Below are 15,724 nucleotides of genomic sequence, written 5' to 3' on the forward strand. Positions count from 1 at the left end.
CCTCCCCTTCCTCTGCCAAAAAGTGTTACAGCACGATACATAATTGGTGCAATAAATTCTGTCTTCCTGCAAAATAGTGAGTCATTTTGCTTTTCCCGAACCGACAGCTCTGCGCCTGCGCATTTGTTTGACTGCGACACAGAATTAAGAATTATAATACTTTATTCATTTAATTTAATCTCTATGCTGTGACAGGGCTGGTAACAATTGGAGGACAATAGGAAAGCACTTTGAGTAAATTATTTAATTGACAACCAATTCTTATGCAAAGCATTTTTTCTATTATTTTTTTGGTTTAATTTGTGAGTTATCTATTCCCACACAGGGTTTGCCTAAGAAAATATCTGGTTTGCCCACATTTAGAATATAACATTCTGTCAGTTATTTTAAAGTATGTTCATAAAAGTGTAAGCCTTCAGTGTAGGATTATTTGAAAGATGAGGGAACAGAAAGTTGTTTTATGCAGATTTGACAAAATATGCCAAATAATCCAACATTTTTATGAACATGATTAGGCTACATCAATCTACAACTCAGTTAATTATTCTCCTTTACAACATTTTGTTGAGATCTATCATGACCAATTTTGATATGTCCTAGGAATTTTTTAGCAACCATTCCTGATTCCATATCCCCCTGTCTCACTAAAGATATTATGGCTATCTGGCAAAAGACAACAAAAGTTCATCTTAGCTATGCACAAAATGCTAACTATTCAAACACACCCACCAGTGGAAAAACACAAATGAATGTCACATTTCCTTTTTACAGATGCTTTTGAGTTGGTCATCCTTGGAAAGTAAGCCAGACCCACAAACTCTGCACGGCCAAGTTGGTTGCCACGGTTACGTGTCTTCACATGCCTTTAAACTGTTGCATGATGGATAGGAGATGTTCGCTGCGTTTCTGGATGTTTTCCTGCTCCTCTTCCAGTCTACCCTGCTCGTGCACAATCTCCTCCTTGGAAGAGAGAGGGAAAATGTATGAAAAAGGCATAAAGATCCTATTAAATTACTAGACCCTCACAATAGGAATGATCAGCCACGTATGGCGGCAGATTGACGAGGACGGCATTTTCAGAGCTAAACTGTCCAAGACGCACATCCAATAACACATGTAACCTAACATATTTCTGCCCAAAAATAATTAGTAACTTTCTCAACCAGTGGCATATTAGCTTTTTAGGTGAGCGCTGATGCCACCCTGTAATCACCAGTGCCCACTTTGTCAAAGGCAGGGACAGCAACATATTTATCCAGTCCATTCCCAGCATGCAGCGATCCACCAACGTTCCGTCAAAAAAAATGTATCTAACATAAATCATGTAGCAGATATAGGATATAGTGGAAATAGTATGTGGCATTTTCTGTAGCATAGGCTGGAGATAAAATGTATGACAATGTAATGAGATAGACACTTTTTACATCATGATGCCGGTTTCTCCAATCAAATAGTCAGAGGTGGAAAAGGTACTCAATGTCATACTTGAGTAAAAGTAAATATAAGTAAAAGTCTAAAAGTATTTGGTTTTAAATATACTTAAGTATAAAAAGTAAATGGAATTGCTAAAATGTACTTAAGTATCACAAGTAAAAGTAAAACTATAAACCATTTCAAATTGCTTATATTAAGCAGACAGATGGCACAATTGTATTTGTTCTATTTATTGGCGGATAGCCAGTGGTACACTCCAACACTCAAGACAATTTACAAATGAAGCATTTGTGTTTAGTGAGTCCACCAGATTAGAGGCAGTAGGGATGAACAGGGATGTTCTCTTGATAAGTGTGTGAATTGGACCAATTTCCTGTCAAAATGTAACAACTACTATTGGGTGTCAGGGAAAATTTCTTTAGGAATTTAGTGAAGTAAAAATATAAGTAAAGTACAGATACTCCAAAAAATTACTTAAGTAGTACTTTAAAGTATTTTTACACCACTGCAAATAGCCTAACCCAAATGGCGATCAATCAAATAAAAAATGTGCTGTCATGTTAATAAACAACATATCCTAAAAACAATACAGGTCAAAATAAAATGGACAATATGGAATGGACTATCACAACTATTGTCCAGGAGTTTCATCCCATTATTATGATCAGTGGTTTCAAGTTTGTATCCATACATTTTTTTACAAGCTGATCCTAGCTATAAAAAAAACACATTTCAAATAGGATAACTTCTGATAAAGTTGGGTAGCTGATATTCAGAGCTTGAATAGCCAAATTGATTAGTCAAAGACATCAGGACAAATTAAGCCAAAGCAACTGCCTATTTTACAAACAGTGGGCCTACCACATGGATGGACATTCATAAAATTCCAATGCAGGCTGACATGGTAGACTACACCCCAGTAAGCACAAGTCGGCGCAGATGCCCTTTGGACATATCATTTTTGGTGCCGTTCGGAATGGTCTTGATTTCCACATCCATAGACATTGTTTCTTTCCCACATTTTGTTGGTGTTACAAGGTGGAATTAAAATTGATTTGTCATTTTTTGTTAACCATCTACACAAAATACTCTGTAAATTCAAAGTGGAAGAAAAATTCTATTCTATGTATGAAAAGTAAAACATATATCTTGATTACATAAGTATTCAACCCACCGAGTCAATACATGTTCTAATCACATTTGGCAGCGATTATAGCTGTGAGTCTTTCAGGGTAAATCTCTACGGGCATTGCACACCTGGATTGTACATTATTTGCACATGGTTATTTTTTAATTTCTTCAAGCTCTGTCAAGTTGGTTGGTGATCATTGCTCGACAGCCATTTTCAAGTCTTGCTATAGATTTTCAAGCCAATTTAAGTCAAAACTGTAACTAGGCCACTCCGGAACATTCAATGTCGTGTTGGTAAGCAACTCCAGTGTATATTTGGCCTTGTATTTTAGGTTATTGTAAGGGGTGCGTAACTGGTGGCAGGGAAGTGAGACGCAGGAGAGCAGAACTAGGTAATAGCCGGAGCAGTTTAATACCAAAACCAAAGGCATCAAGAAAATAACAACTTGGGTACAAAACCCGACGCGCACCAGTCAACATGTGCACAAGCACTTACAAACAAACAATACCAGACAAAGACATGGGGAGAACAGAGGGTTAAATACACAACACATAATGAGGAAATGTGTGGGAAAACAAGACAAAACAAATGGAAAATGAAAAATGGATTGGCTATGGCTAGAAGACCGGTGACGTCAATCACCGAACACCGCCCAAACAAGGAGAAGAACCGACTTCGGTAGAAGTCATGACAGTACCCCTGCCCCTTGACGCGCGGCACCGACACTGGCCTCGGGGACGACCTGAAGGGCGAGGCGCAGGGCGATCCGGACGGATGACAGTGGAACTCCCGCAGCATTGACGGGACCAACACGTCTTCCACCTGAACCCAGCATCTCTCCTCCGGACCATACCCCACCCAGTCCACGAGGTACTGAAGGCTTCTCGCCATGGTAGGCCTCTCGACAGACTCCTGGAACGAGGGGTTAATACGGTAATCGGGGGGAAGATTAACCTGTAATTCACCTCGTTCAGTCTCCTCAGGACTTTAAATGGCCCCACAAACCGCGGACTCAGCTTCCGGCAGGGCAGGCGGAGGGGCAGGTTTCTTTGTCGAGAGCCTGACCTGGTCTGCGGTGATGGTCTACGCTGGCTTTCTGGAGCAGCACGGCACACAGAAGGTGAACATGGGCGGCGCCCCATGTTTCCTCCACGTGCCGGAACCAGTCGTCCACCGCAGGAGCCTCGGTCTGACTCTGATGCCAAGGAGCCAGAACCGGCTGATACCCCAGTATGGACTGGAAGGGGGAGAGGTTAGTAGAGGAGTGACGGAGCGAGTTCTGGGCCATCTCGGCCCAGGGAACGAACGCTGCCCACTCCCCCGGCCGGTCCTGGCAATAAGACTTCAGAAACCTACCCACATCCTGGTTTACTCTCTACACCTGCCTGTTACTCTCGGGGTGAAAACCCGAGGTAAGGCTGATTAAGACCCCCAGACGTTCCATGAACACCCTCCAGACCCTCGAAGTAAACTAGGGACCCCGATCAGACACTATGTCCTCAGGGACCCCGTAGTGCCGGAATATGTGTGTAAACAAGGCCTCCGCAGTCTGTAGGGCCATAGGGAGACCAGGCAGCAGGAGGAGATGGCAGGACTTAGAGAAACGATCCACAACAACCAGGATCGTGGTTTTTCTCTGTGATGAGGGGAGATCGGGCAGGAAATCGATCGACAGGTGTGACCATGGCAGCTGTGGAAAGGGTAAGGGGTGTAGCTTACCTCTGGGCAGGTGCCTAGGAGCCTTACACTGGGTGCACACCGAGCAGGAGGAATCATAAACCCTCACGTCCTTAGCCAAAGTGGGCCACCAGTACTTCCCATTCAGACAGCTAACCGTCCGACCGATGCCTGGATGACCAGAGGAGGCTGACGTGTGGGCTCAATAGATTAGCCGGTCACGAACAGTAGACGGAACGTACAGACGCCCAGCGGGACACTGGAGGGGAGCGGGCACAACACCTGCTCAATGACCGCGTCCAGCTCCCACACTACCGGCACCACCAGGCAGGATGCCGGGAGTATGGGGGTGGGATCCATGGGGCGCTCCTCTGTGTCATACAGCCGGGACAGTGTGTCTGCCTTCACGGTCTGGGAATCTGGTCTGTAAGAAAGGGTGAAAACAAAACGGGTGAAAAACATGGCCCACCTTGCCTGGCGAGGGTTCAGTGTCCTCACCGCCCGGATGTATTCCAGAATGCGGTGGGCAGTCCAGATGAGAAAAGGGTGTTTAGCCCCCTCAACCCAATGTATCCACGCCTTCAAAGCCTTGTTGACAGCCAACAACTCCCGGTCCCCCAAGTCATAGTTTCCCTCCACCGGGCTGAGCTTCCTCGAAAATAATTTCAGGGGCGGAGCTTCGGTGGCGTACCCGAGCGCTGAGAGAGCATGGCTCCTATCCCAGCCTCGGATGCGTCCACCTCCACAATGAATGCCAAAGAGGGATCCGGATGGGCCAGCACGGGAGCCGAGGTAAACAGAGCCCTCAGGTGACCAAGGGCCCTGTCCGCCTCAGCCAACCACTGCCAACATACCGGTCCCCCCTTCAGCAGTGAGGTAATGGGCTACCTGACCAAAACCTCGGATAAACCGCCGGTAGGAATAGGCAAACCCTTGAAACCGCTGCACCTCCTTTACTGAGGTGGGAGTCTGCCAATTACGCATGGCTGAGATACTGTCACTCTCCATCTCCACCCCTGAGGTGGAAATGCGATACCCTAGGAAGGAGACGGACTGTTGGAAGAACAGACATTTCTCAGCCTTGGGGTACAGGTCATGCACCAACAGTCGGCCAAGCACCTTGCGCACCAGGGGCACATGCTCGGCGCGTGTAGCTGAGTATATCAGAATGTCATTAATATACACCACTACACCCTGCCTGTGCAGGTCCCTGAAAATGTAATCTACAAAGGCTTGGAAGACTGATGGAGAATTCATCAACCCATACGGCATGACAAGGTACTCATAATGCCCTGAGGTGGTACTGAACGTCGTCTTCCACTCGTCTCCCTCCCAGATACGCACCAGGTTGTAAGCACTCCTGAGATCAAGTTTGGTGAAGAAGCGCGCCCGTGCATTGACTCAATCGCCATGGCGATAGGAGGTAGCGGGTAACTGTACCTCACAGTTATCTGATTAAGGCCTTGATAGTCAATGCACGGGCGAAGGCCTCCCTCCATCTTCTTCACAAAAAAGAAACACGAGGAGGGGGAAGTGGAGGACCGAATGTACCCCTGACGCAGGGATTCGGAGACACATGTTTCCATAGTCGCCGTCTCCGCCTGTGACAGAGGATACACGTGACTCCTGGGAAGTGCAGCGTCTACCAGGAGATTTATCGCACAATCCCCCTGTTGATGGGGTGGTAAGTGAGTCGCCTTCTTTTTGGAGAAGGCGAGAGCCAAATCGGCATATTCGGGGGGAATGCGCACTGTGGTCTCGACTTTCTACCGTAGTAGCACCTACGGAAACCCCTAAACACCTCCCCGAGCACTCTCGCGACCACCCCGCGAGAGCCCTCCACTGCCTCGAAACATTGGGGTCATGACAAGCTAACCAGACCTCCTCCGGTCTCCCTGAGCGCAGCACCTCCCAACTCCATGGGCATCGGAGCGGTAGTGCTGGGGGATAGAACCAACAGACCTCAATCTGGATGTCCACGGGTAGCCAGCAGGTTATCCAGCCGAATGGACAGGTCCACCAGCTGGTCGAAGTTGAGGGTGGTGTCTCTGCAGGCCAACTCTCGACGGACGTCCTCGCGCACACTGCAGCGATAGTGGTCAATCAGGGCCCTGTCGTTGCATCCCGCTCCAGAGGCCAGGGTTCGAAAGTCCAAAGCGAACTCCTGTGTGCTCCTCGTCCCCTGCCGCAGGTGGAAAAGACTTCATAGTAGTCATTCAAAAAGAATGCAACGTATTATACAACTTTTTACACCTGAACATATTTAGGCTTGCCATTACAAAGGGGTTGAATACTTATTGACTCAATGCATTTCAGCTTTTCCTTTTTAATGAATGTGTTTAAAAAAAATCTACTTTGACATTATGGGGTATGGGGTATTGTGTGTATTGTGTGTAGGTCAGTGACACAAAATCTCAATTTAATAAATTTTAAATGCAGTCTGTAACACAACAAAATGTGTAAAAAGTCAAAGGGTGTGAATACTTTCTGAAGGCACAGTGCAGATAAATTCTTCACATTTACTGTTTTACACAATATCTTATCAGAGCACTGGCTAACCATGGTTGACCAACTCCCTGACAAACATGACTGACCCTTGGACCATCATAAGAAGGTTAATCTCAGTTCTAGTATTCTAATACCTAATTATATGGAAAAAAAGATGCCCTATACCTGGCTTTCAGCAGGACATTGAGCGTACACTTCAGAAAAAGCACATGGGCATATTCATAGGTGGACGGCTACCTTTTCTGAACAGATGAGGGGTTTTCTGGTAGCCTAGTGCTGAAAGGTACAACTGTCATACACTCCCCAAAAACCCATAATGTCATGTGATCATCCACTAGAAATTAAACTGAACTGAATACAACTTCACATGTGATCTCCTATACTTCAGGAATACACTTCTAATTCTACACCTGGAACTGCATGCATGTTTATGTTTGTGCTACTGTTTGTGTGTTTGTGTGTGCGTGTGTGTGTGTTTGGTTAGTAACCACTACACACCCTGAGTTTACACAGCCCCTTCCTTTCCTTGTCATTCTCCTCTGCCCGTGCACGTAGCCAGGTCTCATTCTGGGCTCTGTGTCGCTCAATCATTTCCTGTAGTTCCTGCAACACCAAAACCACAAACAAAGCTTCCATCATTCTTCATGGAAAACCATTATTTCATAGAATAGAAATTATTCAACCACACAAAAGGGGAACTATTGGAAAGCTACATATTTAGTGAATGAGTGAGTGAATGATAATCTTGAACTATGAGTGAGCCTTTACCTCCTCCTGTTGCTGATGGTGGGCTTGGTGAGATTCTCTCTTGTACTGAAGAGCAGCTGCAGACTGAGCAAGCTCTGACCTTTCTCTACAGTAATGAATAACTTATTGAATGGATGAATTAATGAATCGGTTTGTCAGTCACTCAGTCAATTAATGAAGAGTTTATTGGTCAGGAAAATGTTTGACCTGTTTGTCAAACCTGTTTGTCAAACTTTGGACCTAGATTGAAAACATAATACCTGTCAAGCTTCTGAAACTCTCCATCAAGCATGGAGAAAGCTTTATGGATCATATCCATCGCCTCATCTCGGACGGCACTGAAGTCTCTTTGGGCTGTAACCTAAGGATGTAACATCAGCATGATAAACATACAGACTACAAGTTGTTATAGAAACAGTATGTGAGCAAGTTGCTACTACCTGGATATAATAGCATGTCTTACAACGTTTCTCTCTCTCTCTCTCTCTCTCTCTCTCTCTCTCAGGACTACCTGGCCTAACTACTCTTGCCTGTCCCCACTCCACCCAGCCATGCTACCAATCCAGTTCCACTGTTCATGCCTGAGGCTATGGAACTCTGACCTGTTTCTCCGTACATGCTACTTTGTGCCGGACCTGCTGTTTCAACCCTTTCTCTCTCTAATTATTTTCCGGACCTTCTGTTTCCATCTCTGAATGCTCAGCTATGAAAAGACAACTGAGATTTACTCCTGAGGTGTTGAACTGCTGCACCCTCTATAACAACTGTGGTGTTTATTTGACCCAGCTGGTCATCTACAAAAGGTTGAACGTCTTGAAGAACGACCGGGCCATGTACTCTTATAATCTCTATCCGGCACAGCTAGAAAAGGACTGGCCACCCCTCGGATCCTGATTCCTCTCTAGGTTTCTACCAAGGTTCCTGCCTTTCTAGGGAGTTGTTCCTAATCATTGCGCTTCTGCATCTGCATGTGCATTGCTTGCTCTTTAATGTTTTAGGCTGGGTATCTGTATAGAACTGCGTGACAACTGCTGACATAAGAACGGTTTTAAAAATACATTTGATTGATTGATTGACTGCTTTAAAATGTTTTATTAAGTTACTACATCATACAGTAACAATGCCTCTATGCAGTTTGGTGAACAGTTCACTGCTTTTCATGTGACCCACCTGTGCAGAGGCAGCTGCATCCGTCCTCACAGAAAGCAGAGATGGAGACTCACTCAGCTCATACTTGACATTGGGGACCTTTGTTGGCGCAAAGCTGATCAAATGAGAGCGAAAAAGCTTTGTGAAACCTGAAACCTAATTTGAATAACTGTAACTGTGTAGGTGTAGGGTCTTAACTTGATCATCCTGTTGAAAAATTACTTTCCTCAAAAGCAGGAAACGTAAAACTTGTAGTGTATTTGGGGTTTAAAAAGGCTTCTACATTTTGTAATTTCCACAAAAATTCCAGACTTGATTTTCTCTTATGAAAAATATATCAACAACTACAAAAATGTAAATTCATTCAAATCCACACAATAATTTGCTGCAGGACTATTTTTCTGCTGTAGGAGACTGGTTCAGATTCTACATCTGTAGGTTAACATAAAATAACACAGCCAAACCTGAAAAATAAGTCTGCAAAAGAGAGCAAAATGTTAATTGTAGTTTGAATAGGATAGCTGACATAACAAAATACTAACCCATGGCTGACTCCCTGAAGCCCAAACTCAGATAGAATCTCCTTCATCACTATTAGAAGAACCGAAAGGAAGTGCAGAACCGGCTTATCAAATGACATCAAACAGAGACACACGAATAAAGGTTGAAGAAAGATGTAAAAGTGTAACGGAATGGCAAAAAACTACCCAAGTATTGGAAATCTTTGAAATTGATATAGGCTGTGTTACCTGGCTGTCTTTCGGATGGGTTAATCAATTTCATCACCTTCAGGTCATTGAATTCTTGTTCTTCATTTTTGCCACCAAATACATATATCTGCATAATACGAACACCAGGTCATTAAGAGAGAGAAATAGAGGAAGAGATAGAGATAGACAGATGACACAGATGTGCGTGCACACGTATCCAAGCACACACACACGCACACACACGCACACACACATGGCTGTGAAGGATGAAGGCTGTATGGTCATGACGGCGGGCCGGAGGAATCCCCACATAGAGAGGCACCTTCCATTTCATCTTAGCTGGAGCAGTGGAGATGGAGGGGGAGGGGGGGGGGGCAGGGAAGGAGACAAGTTGAGGGAGGGAGGGAGACAGGAAAGAGGGGAAATGTCATTCCACGTCAGCTACTAGGCCTTTATCTGTAAACCTGGGATCTTTCTTCAAACCGCTGAAAACAAATAATAATTGCTTGAAGGAACGAGGGATGGATTTTTGTGCAAGGAGTTTTTCCACACGAGGGCAGCATACATGCAGTATTCAAATGCCCATGCTAATATAGTAGAAACCGTGATTATGCTGTTTGACTTACCAATGCTTAATTTATGAATTTCATTGGTTGATGTGACTGTTCCATCCTGACTGGTGCATTTTCCACCAAACAAGTAAATATCCTGAATTGAATGATATTCAAATAATAAGAGCATGATTGAGTACATGAATAACACCAAAGTAGACATTCATGGTCCTATAAGGATTTATTGATTCAAGCATTCTGTTGCCTGGCAATATCAATATCATTTGATATTTTTGGTAGGTGGTGAGGGGGCATTTAGTGTGTTGTTTATACCTTGTCATGATGTGCTGTGAGGGTCTGACCTGCACAGGCTAGGGGCGACTCCCCCTTCACACCATACCTCTGCCACACCAGGGTTTCTGAGAATGACAGGTCACTTTAGTTCACTTCAGCCCAATTCCACTGTGACATTAATAATGCACTATTGATGTCACAATGAGTTTAGAATAACAACATTACATCATAGTGGCTGGCTGCTGGTGATTTATTCATAATGTCGGAATAGGCTGTCTGAGGATGAGGTCAGACAAGTTGAGCCCCATTCTGATAATTGCACTGTGACATCAATAATGCACTACTTATGTCACAATAAATGTAGAATTACAACATTACATCACAATGGTTTGCTGGTAGTGATGTCATTTATGAAGTCCCACAACACTCTTAGAAAAAAAGGTGCTAACTAGAACCAAAAAGGGTTCTTTGGCTATCCCCATAGGAGAACCCTTTGAAGAACCCCTATTGGTTCCAGGTAGCACCCTTTTGGTTCCAGATAGAACCCTTTTGGGTTCCATGTAGAACCCTTTCCCCAGAGGGGAACCAAAAAGGGTTCTTCTATGGGGACAGCCACAGAACCCTTTTGGAACCCTATGTGGGCTGTTTGAGGATGAGGTCACTTCAGGTCAGCATCATAGATGCAGCAAAGAGGTCAATGGACCGCAGACCATGAGGGAAAGAAGTTGGAATGCCGGATTGGCGCACATACAACAAATCTGATCTAACAAAATGGATAGTTGTCAAATCCGTCATGATTGATGTATTGAAACAGGTCCACAATGTGGTTACTGAAGTCCTATTTGGATATATTTCTCTGTTTTCGCTGCATAACATTTAGAAGTAGTCCCTTTTTAGGTTTAGAAGAAGTGACTGCTAAATGCTAACTACTGTTTTGTATAAACTGGTAGCATAGCTAGCACACATAAATTGTGAGAGGTAGTCAAAGTAGTTTTTTAACTATAATGCTGTTGATTGGTGACAGTGACATGAACATGTATTGGGGTTGACCTCCATACAAGGATTATACTCTGATTTTTCCCTCAACATAGTATAAAATACACATATAAACAATAGCCTAATGTAGGCTAATTTTGATGGGTGCAATGAGGAGAATCGGGATCTTCCCCCACAGCATCTTTACCCCACTCATTTTCATGGAAATTCCATTGTTTTGGTAGAGTTCGATTGACCTCTTTACCTCATCTATTCTGACAATTCCAATGTGACATCAATAATGTATTATTGATGTCACCATGAGTTTAGAATAACAGCATTACAGCGGTTTGATGTCATTTATGATTCAGAATTACAAATTTGCATCACAGTTGTTTACTGAGGTTTTGATTTGATTAGAACATTCCCCTATTCTAATGATGTCACAATGGGTTTACTAAAATGTGTAAAATGTAAAGAATATCAGCTCATGCAAAGTCTGTAGGAGCACTAGCATTTCTTTACCCGTGTTGAGAACATGAACGTCTTTGTAGTAGCAGCCATCCTCAGCACATCCCCCAAACATGAACACCTGCTCACTGACTACAGCAAACGTGTGGTTGTATCTACAAAGACAGAACATCACAGACACAGGCAAATACTGTAGCAGGCTGCATCTGTAGGATCAGAGCATGTCAACAAGGGATATATTAGGCTACAATGTAATCTGTCAAAACTAAAATAAGTGTTTGTACTGACAAAAAACTGGACTGAACTGAACTAAGTTCAGAACTGAAATGAAGCCAAACTTGTTGTCTATAGCCTGTTGTTGCAAGGCAAGGGCTGTGTGAATTTAGATTGGGATGAGGATGAGAGTGCCCGTACTAGACTGTTGGCCGTCCTTGGAACGGTCATGACTGAACCGTGCCAAGTACTGGGGGGCTTCAATGGAGGACAGATGGCATTCAGATATAGTTTCACATGAGGTCGTCCGTTACCCTATTGGTTGCTGTTGTCAACATACTGTGCCATGGCAACCTTTCACGCACACTCTGTGATGGAATGCAGCACAGCTAACAAACAAGTCTTCTGGCGTACAATATCAGCTAAAACCCAGCAAATGTAATGATGCATCCTTTCAACAGGAGAATCTTTAGCTCATTTCTGTCATTTGAGACCACTAGTTAGGCTTCTTATGTTTACGATGGTGTAAATTACCTTGCAGATGGCAGAGTGCCAGTGGTCTTGACTGGGGTCCAGTTCAGAGAGACTGAAACACAAGTAGTCATACTCTGAACCAAAGAGACTGAAGAGATGAATTACTCTACATGCATAAATATTTCCTCTGACCTAAGTTAACCTCCACGGCAGCATTATTTATTATTTACTTCCTAATCAGTGGGTTCGAACTGACAGCAACAGGGTCACTGATTTGGATGAAAGTGTTTGCTATGCTTGTAAGTGACCATGGCTCCACCCTGGCCCATACTGACCTGTGGTGACCATGGCTCAACCCTGGCCCATACTGACCTGTTGTGACCATGGCTCCACCCTGGCCCATACTGACCTGTTGTGACCATGGCTCCACCCTGGCCCATACTGACCTGTGGTGACCATGGCTCTACCCTGGCCCACCCTGACCTGTGGTGACCATGGCTCCACCCTGGCCCACACTGACCTGTTGTGACCATGGCTCTACCCTGGCCCACCCTGACCTGTGGTGACCATGGCTCCACCCTGGCCCATACTGACCTGTTGTGACCATGGCTCCACCCTGGCCCATACTGACCTGTGGTGACCATGGCTCCACCCTGGCCCACCCTGACCTGTTGTGACCATGGCTCCACCCTGGCTCATACTGACCTGTGTTGACCATGGCTCAACCCTGGCCCATACTGACCTGTGGTGACCATGGCTCCACCCTGGCCCATACTGACCTGTGTTGACCATGGCTCAACCCTGGCCCATACTGACCTGTGTTGACCATGGCTCCACCCTGGCCCATACTGACCTGTGTTGACCATGGCTCAACCCTGGCCCATACTGACCTGTGGTGACCATGGCTCCACCCTGGCCCACACTGACCTGTGTTGAACACCATGAGGTCATCAGTGGGGACACCGTCTAGGAGCCCACCGTAGACATAAATGTTGTCTCCCACGGAGACGGAACTGTGTCTGATGGTTCTAAGAGACACACCCCCTGTGGCAAGCCGCTCCCACGTCAATGACACTATAGCAAATGAGACCAGAGGGCACGCTTTACTCCGTGTTAAACTGTGTAGTTTTAGTTACAATAAACTGTTCAGCAAACTCAGTAATGAATATCACAATCTCACCCTAAGCATGGCATGGGTCGTGAAAATAATAAACGCTACAGCTACTAATCTTTCAAAGTTGTTGTTGTTATGGCAATGTTAGTTTGGGGGAGTTAAGCTCTTTCATCATTGACACTGGAAGTGGCAAAGAATCTGGAGTTTTAACCAATTATGTTATCTTTGAGTCGAGGCTGAGTTCCTTCTTATCATCTCCACTGCATCCCTGAAATAACACAAGGACTCCCTGCCCTGTAATCTTACCTATGTCAAAGCAGTAGACTCCAGGAAGACATTCTCCAGCCTGCGGACTGGCCACACCTCCAAACAGGTAGAGCTTGCCTTTAACCACACTGCGGAAGGCAAGGAGAATATATCTACAATTTTTTAAATGTTATTTAACCTTTGTTTAACTAGGTAAGAACAAATACTTATTATCAATGACAGCCTAGGAGCAGTGGGTTAACTGCCTTGTTCAGGGGCAGAATGACAGATTTATACATTGTTAGCTTGGGATTCAATCTAGCAACCTTTCGGTTACTGGCCCAATGCTCTAACCACTAGGCTACCTGCCGCCCCAAGGAACTTCATGCCCTGTAATCTTACCTATGTCAAAGCAGTAGACTTAACAGATGTCTCAATGAATGTCTCCATGGTTGATTTGTAGACAAATAGCATACCATATTAGTATGGTCTGAGGTTGAAATGGTAATTGAGATATCCTAATTGTTAAGATGCTGTATACAGTATATCAATTACCAAAGTGTGTGTCCTTCTCTTGCTGAGGGTACAACCCCATTCTGTGGCATCACCTCCCATGTGATGTGAGCGGCTGAAACTAGAAACATATGGCTGAAACTGAGTAATTATATGTGAGAAATGACATTATATTGCTTGTATTATGATTCATCTAGACTGTCAATAGGGCTATTTAGTTGTAGCCTACATGTGTTTGGTTGAGCTCATTGAGTATAATTATACTGTACCTGTGAGCATGTAGAAGTCATTCAAATATACTGGCTGCTCCTCCTACAGAACAATGGGAAATACATTGTTAGGTTCATTGCAGTGTTTTAGATTACCAATTAGTAGCATAAGGTAGTGAGATTCACCTCATGGGATATGGTGGACACCCCTCCAAACAGGAAAGCTATATTCCCGGCCACAGCTAGCGCATGGCTGTGCCTGGGAAGGTGGAGATATGTGGAAATGGAGAAATTAAACATGGAAACAACTATGTTGTTTTTCCATCTGCTTCTAGAGAGGCATGTTCAGCCAAGTTAACAAAATACTGGGGGCATACCTGAGGCGATGACGGGGAAAAGCTGAGTGGTCAATGAGAGAAGCACACACACACTTACCTGAGGCGATGATGGGGAAAAGCTGAGTGGTCAATGAGAGAAGCACACACACACTTACCTGAGGCGATGACGGGGAAAAGCTGAGTGGTCAATGAGAGAAGCACACACACACTTACCTGAGGCGATGACGGGGAAAAGCTGAGTGGTCAATGAGAGAAGCACACACACACTTACCTGAGGCGATGACGGGGAAAAGCTGAGTGGTCAATGAGAGAAGCACACACACACTTACCTGAGGCGATGATGGGGAAAAGCTGAGTGGTCAATGAGAGAAGCACACACACACTTACCTGAGGCGATGACGGGGAAAAGCTGAGTGGTCAATGAGAGAAGCACACACACACTTACCTGAGGCGATGACGGGGAAAAGCTGAGTGGCCAATGAGAGAAGCACACACACACACACACACACTTACCTGAGGCGATGACGGGGAAAAGCTGAGTGGCCAATGAGAGAAGCACACACACTTACCTGAGGCGATGACGGGGAAAAGCTGAGTGGCCAATGAGAGAAGCACACACACACTTACCTGAGGCGATGATGGGGAAAAGCTGAGTGGTCAATGAGAGAAGCACACACACACTTACCTGAGGCGATGACGGGGAAAAGCTGAGTGGTCAATGAGAGAAGCACACACACACTTACCTGAGGCGATGATGGGGAAAAGCTGAGTGGCCAATGAGAGAAGCACACACACACTTACCTGAGGCGATGACGGGGAAAAGCTGAGTGGTCAATGAGAGAAGCACACACACACTTACCTGAGGCGATGACGGGGAAAAGCTGAGTGGTCAATGAGAGAAGCACACACACACACGCACGCACGCACGCACACACACACACACACGCACGCACGCACGCACGCACACAC

At 45.0% G+C, this 15,724-nt stretch overlaps 1 protein-coding gene across 1 annotated transcript; it reads right to left on the reverse strand.

Moving 5' to 3' along the window:
- Positions 1-155: 155 nt before the first annotated feature.
- zmp:0000001301 (uncharacterized) lies at positions 156-14,717 on the reverse strand. Its single transcript, XM_064977042.1, has 17 exons — positions 14,604-14,717; positions 14,478-14,520; positions 14,251-14,329; positions 13,756-13,844; positions 13,263-13,409; positions 12,396-12,447; positions 11,703-11,803; positions 10,242-10,327; positions 9,984-10,065; positions 9,611-9,696; positions 9,397-9,484; positions 9,190-9,238; positions 8,669-8,762; positions 7,759-7,859; positions 7,520-7,604; positions 7,250-7,354; positions 156-960 (listed from the first exon to the last, which is right to left on the reverse strand). Exons 1-17 carry the CDS (start codon positions 14,715-14,717, stop codon positions 856-858), a joined length of 1,506 nt encoding a protein of 501 aa, XP_064833114.1. The 3' UTR covers positions 156-855.
- Between the last annotated feature and the right edge of the window lie 1,007 nt (positions 14,718-15,724).

This window comes from Oncorhynchus masou, chromosome 11 (genome assembly GCF_036934945.1).
Source record: "Oncorhynchus masou masou isolate Uvic2021 chromosome 11, UVic_Omas_1.1, whole genome shotgun sequence".
In the NCBI taxonomy this organism is placed as follows: domain Eukaryota; kingdom Metazoa; phylum Chordata; class Actinopteri; order Salmoniformes; family Salmonidae; genus Oncorhynchus; species Oncorhynchus masou.

Excerpts from the sequence above, each read along its gene's own strand:
- zmp:0000001301 (XM_064977042.1), bottom strand. The coding sequence starts at position 14,717 with ATGTTTAATTTCTCCATTTCCACATATCTCCACCTTCCCAGGCACAGC. Across the intron at positions 10,328-11,702 it reads CGTTCATGTTCTCAACACGG|AAACCCTGGTGTGGCAGAGG; the intron begins GTAAAGAAATGC and ends TGTCATTCTCAG. Across the intron at positions 9,697-9,983 it reads AATTCATAAATTAAGCATTG|CTAAGATGAAATGGAAGGTG; the intron begins GTAAGTCAAACA and ends CCACTGCTCCAG.